This window comes from Pteropus vampyrus, unplaced genomic scaffold, assembly GCF_000151845.1.
Source record: "Pteropus vampyrus isolate Shadow unplaced genomic scaffold, Pvam_2.0 Scaffold148, whole genome shotgun sequence".
Taxonomy (NCBI): Eukaryota; Metazoa; Chordata; class Mammalia; order Chiroptera; family Pteropodidae; genus Pteropus; species Pteropus vampyrus.
Genome location: NW_011888929.1, coordinates 2,156,725 through 2,175,228, shown reverse-complemented (window position 1 = coordinate 2,175,228; position 18,504 = coordinate 2,156,725). Strand labels below are relative to the sequence as shown.

Genomic DNA, 18,504 nt, shown 5'->3' with positions numbered 1-18,504 from the left:
AATTTATATGTCAATAATTTCTCAATTTACATCTTTATTCAAACCTTTCAAACTCCAACCTCATATATCCAATTGCCTACTTGATACCCTTAGAGGTTCTATATCCAAATACAGTCACACTGTGGGGTTAGGGCTTCAACATTTGAATTATCTTGGGGCAGGGATACAATATAGCCCATAGCAGGCAGGTTGTAATTAATTAATTAATTTTTAATAATAAAAAAACATTTCAACTATAGTCGACATATTATATTAGTTTCAAATATGTAACATAGTGATTAGATATTTTTATAACTTACAAAGTGATCATCTCAATAAGTCCAGTACCCATCTGATGCCATACATAGCTATTGCAATATGATTGACTATATTCCCTATGCTATACTTCACATCCTGTGACTATTTTTTAACTACCAATTTGTACTTCTTAATCCCTTCCCATTTATCACCCATCTTACTAACCCCGCTCCCATCTAGGAACCATTAAAGTGTCTCTGTATCTATGATTCTGTTTTTGTTTTGTCTGTTTATTTTGTTTTTAGATTCCACATATAGGTGAAATCATATGGTATTTGTCTTGCTCTGTCTGACTTATTTCACTTAGCATAAAATACTCTAGGTTCATCCATGTTGTCACAAACGGTAAAATTTATTCTCTTTTACGGCTGAGCAATAGTCTATTGTGTATATGTACGTATGTATGTATGTGTGTATGTGTGTGTATACATATGCATATATATACACATATTTATGTATGTGTGTATATATGTGTATGTGTGTGTGTGTGTATATATACCATTTCTTCTTTATCTGGTCTTTTGTTAATGGACACTTAGGCTGCTTCCATATCTTAGCTATTGTAAATAACATTGCAGCGAACACAGGGGTGTATATATCTTTTCAAATCAGTGTTTTGGGTTTCTTTGAATAAATACCCAGAAGTATAATTTCTGTGCCATACGGTAGTTCTACTTTTAATTTTTTGAGGAACTTCCATACTATTTTCCACAGTGGCTGCACCAATTTTCAATCCCACCAATAGTACGAAAAGGTTCCCTTTTCTCTACAGGTAGGTTGCAATTTAAAGTAGAGTGGCCAGGATAAGCCTCACTGAGAAGATACACCTGAATAAACTTTTGAAGGAAGTGTGGATTTAGCTATGCCAATATCTAGGAGAAAGCATCACCAGTTGAAGGAGCAACTAGTGCAAAGGCATTAGAAGCATTAGAAGCATTAGAAGCATTAGAAGCATTATATGCAGGAGCATGAAAAGACCAATGAGTCATGAGCAGGGTAAATATTAGGGAGAATGGCTGAAGAATAATTTAGAAAGAGAATGGGCTTTCATCCTGAGAGAAATGGAGAGACATTGGAGGATGGATAGTTTGTCTTTTAATACATTAATCCAAGCTATGTTAAAAATAGGAAGTAATTAAGGTTAAATGAGGTCATAAGGGTGGGGCACTGATCTGAAAAGATTAGTGATATTATAAGAAGAGATGTCAGAGAGCTGGCTTTCTCTCTCTCTTCCATTTGAGGAAACAGTGGGAAGTCTACTGCCTGCAAGCCAGGAGGAGAATTCTCACTAGGAATAGAATTAAATTGACTGGCACCTAGATCTTGGAATTCCCAGCCTCTAGAATTGTAAGAAAATATATTTCTGTTGTTTAAGCCACCAAGTTTACGGTATTTTGTTATGGCAGTCTCAGCAACTAATACAAAGTCCCTACCACAGTACTTTTGATCCTCCTTACAATACAATATTTCTTTCTTTTTTTTTAATTCATTAACTTCTAAGATACTATATAATTTACTTGTTTATTATGGTCTCTGTTTGCCCTCATCCATGAGAATACAATCTTCGCAAAGATAGAGATTTTTTTGCTTTGTTCTGATCACTCATATATTTTAAGTGCCTAGAACACTACCTGGAAGGTGCTTGATAAACTTTCATTGAATGAATGAAAGGGGAGTTCAAATTGTCAGGTATAATTAAAATTGGCACAGTTTCTATTTGAATCATGTTATAATCATTTCAGGTATTGTGTTAAAAAGGAAAATTAATTTAAAATATAAAAATAATCTTATTCCCAAGGCTACATATATTTATATTTTCTTAGTCATAACTATAGATTTTAAAGACTTCTTCCCTCATCTCATATCCTCCCCACCATCAATAATCCTAATTTCTCTTTTAAACTAAAAAAAAAAGATTTAGAAATTCTAAATTCATTGCTACTTGTAATGGCTATAAAATAAGTGTAAAAAGCATGAGTTGGAGGTATTAATATTTTTGATGACATAACATGCAATAAATAAATTGAAAATGAAATAAATTAGAAACAAACTTTTTTTTATAAATTTAGAATTTTGTTCTCAAATGCAATACTGTAAATTAAAGAAAATAGAGATCGTATACCAAGTAAGTATTTTAAAAATGCTGCAAGTATCATTTTATGAAGACATTCTTTCTGGAACTCTGAGGACAAGTCAGTTTCAAAGACAACATTCTGCTTCCGAAAGAAAACACAGCAACTAAAGACAGTGAAGGATCCCATATTGACTAAGGGTGAAAAACTTGTTAAAAAACTTTTCCTTGTAAAAGAACTGCATCTAACAATTTAAAATTAAATAACTAACAATAAATTAAGCTTGTTTCATTGACAAATTTAATTAATCCATAGTGGAAAACATATCCACCGATAGAATAGTTAATAAACATGTTTGATTTAAGTAAACAATGACAAATTGATTCTGTGATTATAAGTGATTTGGTATTCCTAAAGAGATAACACTAAAAAAGTAAGTCAGCAAATACTACTCAAATGTGAAGGAGAAAGTCAGGTTTCCAAATGAAAAGTAATTTGACTAGAAAAGGGATCTGCAAGTGAAATTGTCTGTTTCTTATGGTTGTTTTCATACTTTCTTTAAAATGAATATTAGTTCCACTCACAGTCACCTGATTCAAGTCTGATTTTTGGGTAGGCAATATTGATAAGTTAATACCAGATGTGTTCAGCTAGAAGGTCCATGCACAACTCCTTATTTTATTTGTCAAAAATGAGGAATTAGCTATTCTTTGTATTGATGTTGGTGTATAAAAGAATCTTAAGTGCTTTTTAAATACTAGTTTATAAATTACATTAATCAGAGAGTTCAAACTCCAGATCCATCTTTTTTTTTCCTCTAATAGACATTTTTGCATTAGAGCTTTTCTCTACTGAAATTGCTTTAGATGAGGTAGCAACTATGAAAACAAAGGTCCACTGGCCCAGTGGAGCTCATGTAGTTCCAAAGGAACTTCTTTCCCTATTAATGATAAGAAATAAGTTACAATCAGATTGTGCTAGGGGCTAAAACCAGAATGCATTTAAAACAGCTACTTTAGAGCATGCATAGGTTGAGGACCGCCTCTACAAGAGAGAGGACATCTTGCTAGAGTCCTATTATTATCAAGGGCAAATAAAATTAATCACTTACAGAAATATATTTTTGAAAAATATATATTACCTTATAAACACAGTATAACCATAGATTTTTAAATAAGTACTGCTGAACTGAATTAAAAAAAAAAAAAAACCTCTCAACTTAAAAATGTTTCTAGCATTCAAATTACATTAGAAAGATGAAACACAACTTTATAATAGAGACTTCTAGAACAAATAAACAGCCCCAAAATAACTCTTAGTTCAAATAAATGCCTGAGCCACACACACACACACACACACACACACACACACACACACACACACACACTCTCATTTATCCCCAGTTTGTGCCAAAAATATTCAGTGATATATGAATATATGCATGTGTGTATATAGTAAAAACTGTAAAATTTTAAACTTATGTACATATATACATCTATCTATCTATCTATTTATCATCATCCATCTATCAATCAAACAAGAAAAAATAGAAGTAAGTGAACCAAGACATGAGAAATCAAGGAATAAGAGTAACTAGGAACTATAGTTGTCGTAGGAAGACGATAAGATGTCCTGGATTGGCATGCCATGTGTTAAGATAAGAAGAACAAGAACATGGGCATGCGATGAGCAAGGAAACGTGTATTTCAATGTATCCACAAGGAAAAGTTCCCAAGAAGTAAGTTGTATGAACAGTGAGGCAAGAGTGGGCAGGGAGCATAGCAGCAGGCAGGAGAATGAATTTAGTGAGTCCATAGCGCCAGATCTGGAGATGAATCCATTTTCTGGCTGCAGAGCAAAAGGTTTAAGCTGTCACACTAAAGATACTATGTGAGCACTGGGGCAGAGGTTATAAGTATTCTTGTATAAATCTGTTCATTTGGTTTGAATTTGTGTTCTTTTCAGAATTATCTACCAAACTTTGAGATTCCCCCAATTTCCTGGGTCTGCAGAGGTATCATGGAGCCAAGAATGAGGCCAATACCCACAATTATATGTATTACAAAATAAATATGTATACATGTATAGTATACTATAATGATAATCAAACTGAATTCTATAACTTAGTATAGAAACCTAATATCGAGTAAATCTAAACTATATTTTGCATGCATGAATTTATTTCCTCTCCCCTAAATTGTAAATTTTTACACAGAAATGTTTCTGCTCAAATTTATTTAAGCAACAAAATGAATTACTTCACTCCTGTAACATTCTAGTTAATTGAGTTTTATGGTTGCTGAACTCAGATATTTTATTGATTTTTATATTTTACTTCTAAACAGGCAAATCAATTTTATATTTAGATAGTAAAACAAAATCACAAATCCCTACTTAGTATGGACAACTGCTTCTGAAGATTACATTGTGTAGACTGTATACTTTTCAAATACCAACTCATTAAATAAGTACCTAATAACTATCAACTGAGCATAATTTCACATATCCATGCAGATGGCCGCATTTGAAGAGATAGGGGAAGTTTAGTTATAACATGAAACGGAAACCATTTGGGAAGAAATGACTTTTAAAATAATGCAACTAAAATTCAAACATCTCAGAAGTAGGCATTAAAATTTTGCATTGTTTTAAATAATACAATTTTGTTAGATTTTCTTTTTATAAATAAAACAGAAGTGTGACTATAAAAGGGTAGCACCAGGAACTGGAGTAACAAAACGGTATTGTATCTGATTGTCTAGGTGGTAACTTGAATCTATACAATAAAATTTCATAGAATCTTATAGAACTATGCACTAAAAATTGCATACAAAAACTGGTGGAAAAGGAATGTAGTCTGAGGTTCAGATAATAGCATTGTAACAATGTCAGTTTTCTGATTTGATAATTGCTCTATTGTTATAAAAAATGTTATCATTGAGGGGAGCTGAGGGATGGGTCCACAAGAAACCTTTGTACTATTTTGTACTTCTATGTGACTCTACAGTTACTTCAATAAATAAGAAATAAACAACAAACAAATATAAATGATGCAGCCCCTCCTTGGGAACTGAGAAGAAAACAAGGTAGCATTATTAAAAGAATCAAACAATAGTTAATATTGTAATAAATAAAGTTTCAAGAATACGAAGTGATTCTACTGAAATTGTTAGCATATATGTGGCAAAAATAGCTCATGACGGGAAGCTGCTCTGGCTGCATCTGATGTTGCCTTAGATACTCTTACCTGTTTTTACTGTTTGCCAGCCCAGGGAGAATGGGCTGCGAGCCTGCAGGTTATAGGAGGAGACTGGGCTGTGGTTGTCAGCTGCTGGACTCCAGGAGAGTGTGGCTGTGCTTTCTGTAATTTCCTCAACGATCACTATACCTGGTGGGCCTGGGGGACCTACAGACAAAAGGAAATGAATAAAGTTAAGTACAAGCTATGATCAGGAGCCATGAGAAATTGTATTTCCCATAAGGACCCAATCAAACTATGTACTTGTCTTAATAAAACACATATTAATAATAAAAATTGAAAAAAAAGATGGGATACAAATTGGTTTTTATGATTTCTGGGGGGTAACATAACTATAGATTTGATTTTTAAATAATACTTCGTGCTTGGAGGCAACTACCAATTAGCATTATATTTTATAGGAAAAGAAAATGAATTAGAAGCAAACAAAGCTATGAATGTCAATATCAACTATGACTTGAAATCAATCACAACTTACAGAGGCAGCAACAGAGAGTGATAGGCAATGCTATCAGGCACCCAAATGATCCTATTATTACTAAAAAGATATAGGTCTAATTTTCATGTTCTGGAAATCTACAATGTATACATACTGTGATATGACTATCAAGTAGCTTAAACTCTAACAGGGTAGATATGAAAAGCTCTGAAATAATGACCAAGGAGAGGTATATACTAGAAGTGAGGCATGAAAGTTAAAAAGGCAGGGAAGTTAAAAGGAAGATGTGATTATATTACTATTTTTCAGTGAGGAGGATTCAATGAATCAGAGATTATTTCCTTTTTGTTCATGAAAATCTAGTATAGAATACTGATGATCAATCTATGTAAATGTAGACTTTAACCTGAAGAATCATGATCTGATATGAGGAGAAATATACCTTTGTATGATTATTTCTAAAATAGTGATTTTTAATAGCATTTAAAAATATGTAGAATGTTTACATTTTACTGGCTAAAAAGCAATGCCAGTTTTCTTATTAACATTCTTATATTTCCTAATATGGACAATTCAAGCTGTAAGGATGCTTTCATTTTCAATTAAAAAAAACCCACCCTTAAGTACTTCATTTTCAAAATTAGTACTCATGCAGCAAATTGCTCTCTGGATTTGGTGATTATAAAGTTTGAGCAGTAGGGGCTGAACTGGACTGTAAGGAGCTAAGAAATGGTGGAGTGCTGAAGAGAAGGAGGTGGTTAGTAAAGACTCTGGGTAGAGAATTTCAACAAGGAAAGGACAATGAGATGAAGTGTTTAAAAGCCTCAAAAGGCAAACAACATTTTTAGGAAATGAGAAATTAGCATTTTTATCAAGACTGAGAAGAACTAGCAGTAGAAAGCAGAGACCAGAGATTTAGAAGACAGGGACTATTCCATCAGGAAGGTGACAAAATATTGGCATTGTGGGCAAAAAGTGGAGAATAATCATAAGAAATGGTTGGGTTTTTTTCTCTTAGAGAAATGAAAAAAGAAACAATGAATATAGAGAGAAAGCTTTTGAGATGGCAATAAAAGAGAAATTGAGAGAGCTCATTTGGGAAAGTTCTCATTTTTTCATTAAAGAAAAAATCATTTACAATAAGTAAAGATGATTGGGTGATAATGGCACTGGGAGCTAAAGAAGAATGGAAAATGTTTGGAAAAAACACATGACAAAAGAAGATACACACGAAATATATTCTGTATTATTACTGGATTTCAAATTTGATTCGACAGCATCATGTTGAAGTGGAACTGACCAACTTCACAAGGTTAGGCTAGAAAGCCAGGACCAGGGCCAGCGAAAGTAGTTAATTGGATCCATTTAGGTTTAGGAGTTTGTAAATTTGGTATGGCTTATCATCAGATGCCAATGTACAAATGACCATGGCATCAAGGTGGACTAGCAAGTCAAGTGAAGCCAGTACGATGCTGACAAACTAGAATTAAAGAAAGGAGTCAGGGAAACTGGGTTATTATGAAGGGAAAATATATGAACAGGAACTTGTGTAGGGTACTTTTCAGTACCAATTTGTGTTTATCTGGAGTGGAGAATATGATTACTAGGGTTGATAAGGTCAAGTAATTATGGAAGAATATGTTTGATGTGTCATGAGCATAAATGTTTGAAGCATTAAAAAAGTGACTATAAACAAGATGAGGAAAATAAATAAGATCTGGGTGCTGAAGAAGATGTGTAATAAGTTGTTTGGTGACTGGGATATGCAGGAGTAACTATAATGATGATAATATAATAATGATAAGACTATTAACTGTAATAACACTATCAACATCTACCATATCCTCACTGTACTGTATTAAGGCACTGTATTAAGTATTTTGCAAACATTAACTTGTTCACTTATTTCTGTCACTGAGATGGGCCTTATTATCTCTATTTCATAGAAGACATAATGGCATCTCAAAGAGATTTAGTCAATAAATGATAAATAAATTAGTCAATAACATTATTGTATCTTAGGTGTTATGCTAGGCAGTGGGTACCAGGTACTCCATTCTAAAGAGAAGTTATTTGCCCAAGTCAATTGGCTAGTGAACAGCACAGCTGACATTTAGTTTGAATTCAGATCTGATTATAAAGCCTGATTTGTCCAAAGAAGGGAGTACACAGATCCTTCCTCTTTTCACTGTTAACCTACAGAATTGTTTCAATCTAATGAAGAAAAACAAAGAAAAAAGCATGTTTTAGGAAAAGGCACATTTAAATTATGTGGTAGAGATAGAGGTGGCATTTGAGGAAAGTGTTTAGGACTTTGTGGCAGCCTGTGTATAAGATGGCCACCATCATTTCCTTTTTCCTGCTTGTCCATACAGATCATTCCCTCACTGAAAGATGAAGCCTATTCCTTCAGCTCCTTGAATCTGGGCTGGCCTGTGACTATATGACCCAAAAAACAATGGTAGAAGTGTTATTGCTTGACTTTTGCAGCTTCATCCCAGGTCTTACGGAATGCTTATGAGAAAATCCAGCTGCTCACTTAGAAGTCTAATTAAACGAACTTCTGTGAGGAAGTCCAAGTTAGCCAATTGGAGGGGCTCATGTAGAGAGGGAGATCTGACTTGCCCCCAGCTATTCCAGGCATCCCAGCCCAGGCATCAGACATGGGAGTGATGAAGCCTTCAAATAACTTGCGCTTCAGCTACCCTGGGACTCATGTACATGAGTGACCTTAAGAATCTGGCTGTGCCTCTCAGCCAAAAACTATGAAAGCAAATAATAGATTGATGTTTTAAGCTAGTAAGTTTTGGGGCAGCAATAGACAATTGGAACAGACTTAAAAATAGTTTGGAGTTTGTTCATAGATAGGCAATTTGTCAAGAAGATCTACAAGATGCCATGAAAACACTTGAAATTTAGCTAACAAATTCAAACAGGAATAATTACCAACATAATTCATTTGTTAAACTCTTCTACATTGTTCTATTTATTCTGTTCCACTTTTTCCATTATATTTATTCACCTCTTCGAAAAGTATTTATTAAAAACCACCTATGTATAAAGCATGACAGGAAATATTGTGGAAAATAAATAAAATGATTTGCCTTTATGAGTATTGAAGCTCTATGAAAACATTTAAATTAGTTCTCTTAAAAAGGAATATTTCTTTTAATAATAGATAATAATTACTCTACATAATTTTTTAAAAATTTCAGCTGGAACAAAGAATTGTGTTAAGAACATAATTGATAAGAACATAATCCCCAAGTATTTTTCTCTATATGTGGCTATTTTCCCAAATATAGTCTACAACAAAATAATCAGTGACGGCAAATAAGATTTATATACCTAGGATACTGATTTTGGTGGTGGAATTATTTATAATTACAAACCACTGTAAATAACTAACTGTCCAATAATCACATAATGTTTAAACCATAAAATCTTATGATAATATATGACAGCCATTAAATTGCTTAATATATCAGGCTATTTAACAATATAGGGAATGTTCACAATATGTAAAAAAAAAAAAGCAGAGGGCAAAACTTACGTAAATATGGATATATAAATAGTAATTCGCCAAATCCATAAAGGAAAACACTGGAAAGAAATGCATTATAGTATATATGGTGGTTATTGCTTGGAGGTGAGAATGTAGATTATTTAAATTGTATTCTTTATACTTGTTTAGAGTTTCCAATTCTCTACAATAAGCATGTATTAGTTCTAAAATTATTTTAAGTCATTATTTTAAAAAGCCTACATATTGTGATATGTGTGTGCTAATCTAAGTATATTCTATTTAACTAAACATTTACTGAATGCCTAGTATGTGTAAAGCCCTGTGCTGAGTGGTGGGAAATGGGGGGAGGGGGGCACGGTTGGGGATGAATGGTTTACAGGAGGGCAAGACAGGATTCCAGCCCCAACTATGTTAAAATCTAGTGGCAGAGACACACTTTTTACAAAAAAAAATACATGTTATGTTCCAGTGCTTTGGGAGTATATTTTACATCTCATTATAACATGTTACATTGGCTATAATTATTTTCTATAATTTCCATTTGTCTGAATATTCAACATGGTACTTGATATATATTAGGTCTTCAATAATATTTGTAGAAGAGATGAAAAGAAGAAGGGAGAAGAGCAGAAGAGATTATGTTTTGATTTTGGAATGTTATACAACCATTAACAAGTAAAAGAATGTTTTAAAATAATTATTGTATAAGACAAAGTTCCAATATGATAGCCTCTTCTTTTATTAAATCAAAATATATTTGAGTTAACAGTTTTTTTAGTCAAGCCTAGGGTGGTAATAAAAATGAATGAAGAATATAAACCTTTTCATAATAAGTCTCATCATAATCAGAAAATTACTATCAACAGATAATTTTTCTAAATCTTTTTAAATCTAAAAGTTTTATAAATACATTATTGTAAAATATTTTGAAAAATTAATGATGTGATTTACCATTTAAGATAGATTAAATATAATTTTCCACTATAATAAAAATTAAAATGAGCTTTATAATTATAATGTTAGTTTTGGTTTATTGATATCCTATCTACTGAAAAAAGTATATTTTTAGATATTATATATTAAACATTGGCTGCATTTAGCTTCCTGTACATATTTAGGAGTGAATTACATTAATATTATATTAACATAATACCTTTGTTAAGGCCTGTTAATGATGGTCATATTTTTGCCATCTTTTGACTTTTTAAAAAAAAATCAGGGAGTAAATTTTCTCTTTAAAGGCTTTTATAGCTAATTTACACAAGGCATCTTTGAAAATAGATTAGTAAAATGTAAATATCTCAGAGACAACAAATGTATGACAGTAGTTAGTGACTGAATGTTATACAGATTCCATTCACTTGGCAGAAATCTTACTAAATTTTATACTTAGCTGTAATGATTCAGTGTTATATGGGCAAGATTCTGGAAAGCAACCCCCATCCCCTATGACATTGGTATTATATAGGATCACTAACATAGATACTTAATTAGAAAATAGACAATTTAGAAAACTGTATACAGTCTTTTCATTTTTTCATGTTGAAGAGGTCTGAGCAAATGATGAAGCACAAAGGCCTCCTGCAGAAGCCATGTTCTCACAAATTCAATTTGTCCTCAATCAAGGGCTCCCCAGGTTTGCTATTAAATTGCTATCACATTGAATCATTCATTTGACCTAATGTTTTTAGAAGATTTTCTTCTATTGAGAAACCATTAATGTTTAAGCTGAAAAAACAAATAAAATATATATCTCCTTGTAATTGCTAAAGTTGTTATGGTTACGCTGCTGATATGAAACAAAAATCTAAGACATAATATAATAGTTAAGCAATGTTTCAGAGACTTGGAATTTTTAAATTAATTGGAGTCATGTAGTTCAATTCTATTATTTTTCAGATGAGGAAGGAGGACTTGAGACAGGAAAATTCCTCAATAAAAGAGACCAAAACAGAAGCTGAAGCAGGGTCAGTTTTAGTCTTGACAACAAATGGAGTGATATTTCTTGTTTAAAGCAAATTATGACAAATTAATGTGGTAACAAACAGGAAACTGTGTACTGACTTCTTGTAAAATTACTGCACATTCTCCTTTTAGACAACTTGTAATGCCTGGCTTTTGAGTTCTTGTGGTGTGACTGTCCAACCCTTCCTAAGGAATAATTCTTAAAAACATCTTCCTAACACTGAGACTGACTCCTCATGCCCAGCAATTTTTCTGGCTCTTTTTCATCTAGGTAGCATCACATTCTCTGCCTGATTCTGACACCAACTGATTCAACAAATATCCCTATTGTTACATGTTACTTTTTTACATTTAAAATCTGCTCAGTTTGTTTTCATTTTTATTTGATTTCAGGGAACTTCATGCTATTTTTCTCATGAAGTTTTAGTGAAAAATTAAACTTGTTGGGATTCAAACTTTAAGCAGGTCTTTAATTTGTTTAAAACTAAAACGAAAAATATGATACTACATATGCCATGAAATGAAAAGTATGATACCACATATGCCATGGTATCTTAAATTGGTTCGATTTTTAAGCTCATAAATATTGCTTGGGAACAGACACCTCTTACTTTTAAACCATGTAGGAATATGCTGCAGAAAAAAGGAAGCTGGCATAGCAATCATTCATGGAAGTGAAATCTTTAGGTACCAAGTGGACACTTAGTTCCTGTTTGGAAGATTAGGTTAATGTAGAGGAATAAACAATAACTCAGGCTACAAAGAATAATTTTCATTTTTATCATGTAGTTTAATTATATGCAATGAGTTATCCAGTCAAAGGGCCACTGTGAATAGATCCAATTAAAAAAATAACTATAAGAATAAAATATTTCTTTAAAAAGTAATGATCAATAATGTGAACAGATTTTCTGTAGCTCATCACATGTTAATACTTGTTAATACATTTAACTGGTTGTTGAGGTTTTCGTCTTTAGAACAGAATTATAAAGAATTATGGTATACCATTATTTAGGAAGTATAGTGCTATTAAAATAGTATATTTATTTTTTATACAAAAAAAGTCTGACATACTCTTGACATACTAGGCTGGCAAAATTCAGCTTCACATATATTGCATCTTTGCTTCTTCAACTTCTCGGATACTTCCTTATCTAAATCTTACGTTCCTCATGAAGTCTAGAGGGTGTTCTTAGATTTCTTTACTACTTACCAACATAATTTAAGTGACCTTTTCTTCAATCCCATGAGAATAACCAATTATTTTTTATCAGGGGCAGTTAAAGATTTAAATGAGAGATAAACATTTCTAATTATTTTTTTCAAAAAATAATTTTGGTCTATGGCCATGCTACCCTGAACAAGCCCAATCCCATCTGATCTCGGAAGCTAAGCAGGGTCAGAGCTGGTTAATACTTGGATGGGAGACCACCTAGAATACCAGGTGCTGTAGGCATAAAAATTTAAAAAATAAGAGATTGTAAGCTGACCAGGTCCTTGCAATCTGAGAGGTCAACCAAGGGTTGCCTCACCTAAAAAAAAAAAAAAAATAATAATTTTGTTTTAATTTGGTAAAGCTCTCCATTTACCATATCATATAATATTGATCTATCCATCTATCTATCATATTTATTATTATTATCGTCTACCTACCTACTACCTACCTGCCTACCTACGTAACCTGGTTTCTCAGTGTAAAATTCTTGTCCCTCCTCTCTTTGCCTACTTAACACCTGTTTAGGCTTCAAATTTCAAATCTCTGCTTAAGTTTCACTTCCTTGGAGGAGACTTTCTCTGAATGCCCTATCTAGATAAAATCACTTCATTATATACATAGTACTTAAATGAGATGAGAACATATATATCACATTTGGTTTTATCAAAATAAATAAAAAGAAAAAAATGTACTATTATTGGTAGATTCAACAAACAATATCTATATTCTGGGGAGCTAATAATGTAAAATGGAAAAACTGTCATGTTGAAATGATATGATTTAATGCCCACCTATCAGGCAGAAGGCATCAAGCTAAATGTTATGTACTTTTCCTCTAATCTTTATAGTAAATCTGGTATTGACAGCTTCTTTCCACAAATGAGAAGACTGTGCCTCAGAAAGTTTAGGTGACTCACCCAAAGTCACACAACATTCCAATAGTGGACCTGGGATTCAAATCTGATTCCTAATTGCATATGCATCTGAGTTTTAACTCCATGCTATTAATTACCACATAACATTACATTACATAATTAAGCATAGGCAGAAAATGAAAATTATTATGAGCTGGTACAAATAATTTATTGATTAAAAATGGATTTAGAGGTAGAAAATGTATGACAGAGATTAAATGGACTTTGTGATTGACTCTCTAATATTCACTCCACTTGTTCCAGTGTAGGAACTAATCCATCATTATATGGGAGGCTCTGATTACTCTATGTCTATCTTGGCAATCTCAATTACTCTTGCAAGTGATAGCTAAAGAAGCTAGGTCTAAACCAATCTGATCATGGCAATCTTCTTATGATAAGTTCTGGTTCAGGAGTCAGCACATAGTCTAAATTGGCAAAATCAGATAAAGGGATGAACATTCATAGAGATATGCTAGCTCTTTCTCCTATTGTATATGAACAAGAAAGCATTTAGCCTCTATTATTTGGGTAGTCAGTCTATGACTACAATGAATTTTAGGCCAACATTGTAGACAACAGAGTGAAGAGATGGAAACAACTCAGGTCCCTGAATAAAACTTGAGACACTGGATAAACCAATTAAAAAACCTACTTTCTGTCATGAGAGCCAATACATTTCCTTATTATATAACCAATCTGAGTTAGGCCATATGTACTTGCAACTGGAAGTACCCTGAAATACAAAGAATAACTGAGAACTCTATTGGTTTATAAACTGTGCTAAGACTGGTTATATTAGCATAAATAACACAAAAGCTTATCTCCTACAATATCAAGTGACTCTAGATAAATCCCTTGGATTTGAAAAATGACAAGTCACTTGGGAAAACTGACAGAGCAGCTGGCTTATTAGAAGCAAACAGACAAACAGGAAAACGCATAATATAATACAATTATTAAAATGATTTAAAAATTTCCCTAGAGGATAATGGAATAATCACTTTGGATAGAGACTTGGGACTTATTAAAGTACTGTTATAATCAATGTATTCCTATGACAATAAAGTTCAAGGAAGTATTGAAAATCGCATAAAGAATTTTAGAGCAAAATTGAAAAAAACTATTTTACAAATCCATGATTAAATATCGTTTCTCATTGCTACATTTATTTTAAAAAATATTTAAAAAGAAGCCTAAAAAGGTAGGATAAACTACCATATGACAACTTTGAATGATGAAGGCTGACTAGATACTATGAGATTTAGGTTCTCATGCAGGCCTTGCCATTTTCCGGTCAAGCCCAGTGTGTGTGTATGGCAAAAGGGGATAAGTAAATATGCCAAAAGACTGGAAAATTCAAGGCATTTTTCAAAAGAGGGAAAGCAGATAGTTTAAGTTTGATCAGAGTAGCAGGATTCTATAAAGACTGGGAAAAGGAGGTTGAGGGAAGAACTTGAACACCAAGATGAGTTGAACTTTGTTATGTTGAGAGTGGAGAGCCTGTAAATGTTTTTAAATGGGAGGTAGACCAATACATTAGATACTGTAAAGGAAGAGTCAAGAGTTGGTATGAAACATTAATTCCAAATTTCATGCTTGGATAAACTAGAAGAATAATAGTAGAATAAAGGGGATATCTGGAGGAGGATCTCAAGTTTTCTTCTCAATTTAATGTAATTAATTTGAATTAGAAACAATTCTGATGGTAACACTGAAGTGCAGAGGTGGGAAGATGTTAGTTTGGAGCCTGAAGAGAGTTGAAAGGGTCAGGAATAGTCCTTGTCAGCAACGTAACAAGGAATCAATAATAGTTGAACATTAATGTTGCTGAACAATATTGAGAGCTTATATGAAATGAAAAACATGATTTTATAGAGGCTGAGTCAACACTGTTCCATTAGACTCTTTATTCTCTGTTTGTTTATAACCAACCAACAGAGGTGTTTGAGTTTAAAAGTTAGCATGATGGGTATCAAGAAAGTTATGGATTTCAGGTAGGAATTGAATTAGGTATAGCTAGTTAAGTAAAGTTAAGTAAAGTCCATGTTAAATTCAGAAGACTCAATAAATGCAGAGAGGCACCTATTATATAGTAGATTAAAGCTGTTGTCAGAGGTTTCATCTCACGGCAGAGCTTCTAGGACACAAGGCCCCTAAGGTTGCAAATAGGGCAAAATAATAAAGGGCTGGGCCCTAAGCTGGCTGACGTATCAATTGATAGTTCAAAAAATCCTCTCTCGGACATAAAACCTTAATGGACATATAAGCCTTTTATTTAGTACTTCTATTTAATTTCTTTTGAATATACTCCGTGTACCCAGAAGCCAACATATGAATCATCTTTGCTATTTGCATTTAGTTTTTTAATATTTAGGCCAACATTTCTTGTGAGAATGTGTGTGTGTGTGTGTGTGTGTGTGTTTGTGTGTGCGCACGCACGTGCGTATGCTGCATAGAATAGGGTGAAGTGGAAGATGGGATGGAGTCATGAAAAAAATGCTGAGGGATTTATAAAGTATTATCTATGTTAAAGTACTGTATTTCTTCTGCAGTTGTAATTTTTGTCTTGATGTTCGAATGTAGTCTGGCACTTTTTTCTTTCATTTTCATCAGAAGATGTTTCAAATCAGTGCTACTTTCTGCCAGTAAGATGGTTTCACCTGAATATTTCAAGTTACTGATACTTCTTCCATCAATTTTTCCTTCCCCTTCCTCTGAGTCTAGCTCAGTTTTTTCATATGAAATGTTCTGCATACAGATTAAACGCATAGGGAGATGAAATGTACCCTTGTCTGACACCTTTGCCTATAAGAAACCATTCTGTCTCTCCATATTCTGTTCTGACAGTGGCTTCCAATCCACGACACAGATTACACATCAGGATGATCAAGTGCTGAGGCATGTCCATTTCTTTCAGAGCAACACATAGCTTTTCATGACAGATGCAGTCAAAGGCTTTACTGTAATTTATAAAACATAGACTAACCTTCTGAAATGCTACGAAGCACTCCAGTATCCAAAGAATGCTTACAATTCGATCTCAAGTGCCTCTTCCTTTTCTGAATCCAGTTTGAACACCTGGCATTTCTTGCTCCAAATAAGGTAGCAGTCTTTGTCCCACCACTCATAGCATCACTTTACTTGAGTGGGAAATCACAGCAATGGTCCTATCATTACTGCACAACTTGGCATCTCCTTTCTTGAAGACTGAGATGTATATTGAACATTTCCAGTCTTTAGGACATGTTTTGTTTTCCGTATTTGTTGACATTTTCTTTTTAGGATTTTGACAGATTAAGTTGCTGTGGCTTGAAATAATTCTATCAATATCTCATGTACCCCTTCTACTATTGAAGAAATAGACAATTTTATAGACAATGAGGACATTAAAATTGTTAAAGATTCTTCTTATCTTGGTTCAGATCAATTTAAATGGAAGCTACAGCCAGGAAATCAAGAGAAGGCTGAAACTCAGAAGGGTAGCAATGAAAGAATTAAGAAAGATCACCAAGAGCAAAAATGCATCATTAAAGACCAAAGCTAAGCTCATCCATATCCTCAAACTTCCAATTACTATGTATGAATGTAAAAGCTGGACACTGAAGAAGGCTGCTAAAAAAATGATTAATTAGAAATATGGTGTTAATGGATAGTTCTACACAGATACCCTGGACTGCCAGATGATGAACAAGTAAGTTCTAGAGCAAATTCAGCCTGAAACATTGCTGGAGGCGGGATTTTTTGGAAAAGAAAAATGCTGAGAAAAATAGAAGACAGCAAGAAAAGAGGAAGACTATATATGAGATGGCTTGACTCCATAAAAGAAGCCACAGGCATGAGTCTATGGGAGCTGAGCAGGGCTGCTGAGGACAGCACATTGTGGATATCACTCCTTTAAAGGGTCACCAGGAGTTTGAAGCCCACTCAATGGCATGTAACAGACACTTATGGGGAGAGCAGTGCCAAGATTCAAAGAACTGTTGTGATTGCAGCCATAGGAAACTTCTGAAATCCCTTTCCCACCATGCCATTCTCAAATAGTTTTCCTTCTATTTTACTGTGTCTGTCTCTCTGCTTTATTGATGTGTTATATGACATGGAAATATATTTAATATTAAATGCTTATGAATATTGTTTATTCAATTACTACTCCAAGAATGTAATTACTCTCTTTGGAGAAAAGAATTACATTCATTTATTTATACATTTAATAATTTTCTCAACAATATTGAGGAAATATTTACTGTGTGCCAGACTAAGGGGATAAGGCAGAAACAAGATAAGGAAGGGATCTGCCCTTATGAGTTTTACCTGCTAGGGAGAAGACAGTCAATGAACAAATGAATGAGATAATTTCAATTATAAATTCAATGAAGAAAATAAAATGGGGTGAATATAGGTGGAGGAGATGCAAAAACATTAGATAGGGAGCTGAGAAATAAATGATAAGAAGAAGGCAGCCAGCCACATACATATTATGGGCAAGAGTTCTTTAGGCACAGAACATCAATGAAAATATTCCTAAGTGTTGAAGAGTTCGGCATATTTGTGGAACAGAAACGATCCTGGTATGATTGAAACAAAGTGAAAGAAGAGGATAGAGGGTGGTAATGGTGGAAAGTCAGTAGGTGCCAGATAATAGAGGAATTAGAAATCAATGGTAATAAATTTGGATTTTATTCTGAGTGTGATGGGAAGCTATTGGGTGACACATGAAAAAAGTCAAAGGATGGAAGCCATTGAAAACCATAGAGCAAAAGTGTGATGGATGCCCTCAGAGGCTGTAGGAAGATTTTGGGGAAAATCTATTTAA

General features: G+C 33.3%; 1 protein-coding gene and 1 pseudogene across 1 annotated transcript in view; one reads left to right on the top strand and one right to left on the bottom strand.

Annotated features, from left to right (window-relative positions):
- The window catches only part of CNTN5 (contactin 5), a 508,562-nt gene that overhangs the window by 82,519 nt on the left and 407,539 nt on the right, over positions 1-18,504 (bottom strand). Inside the window, exon 15 of the mRNA XM_011369440.1 lies at positions 5,617-5,775. Coding sequence (XP_011367742.1) covers positions 5,617-5,775 — 159 coding nt within the window. The remainder of the gene's footprint in view (positions 1-5,616; positions 5,776-18,504) is intronic.
- LOC111745210 lies at positions 12,897-13,014 on the top strand (annotated as a pseudogene).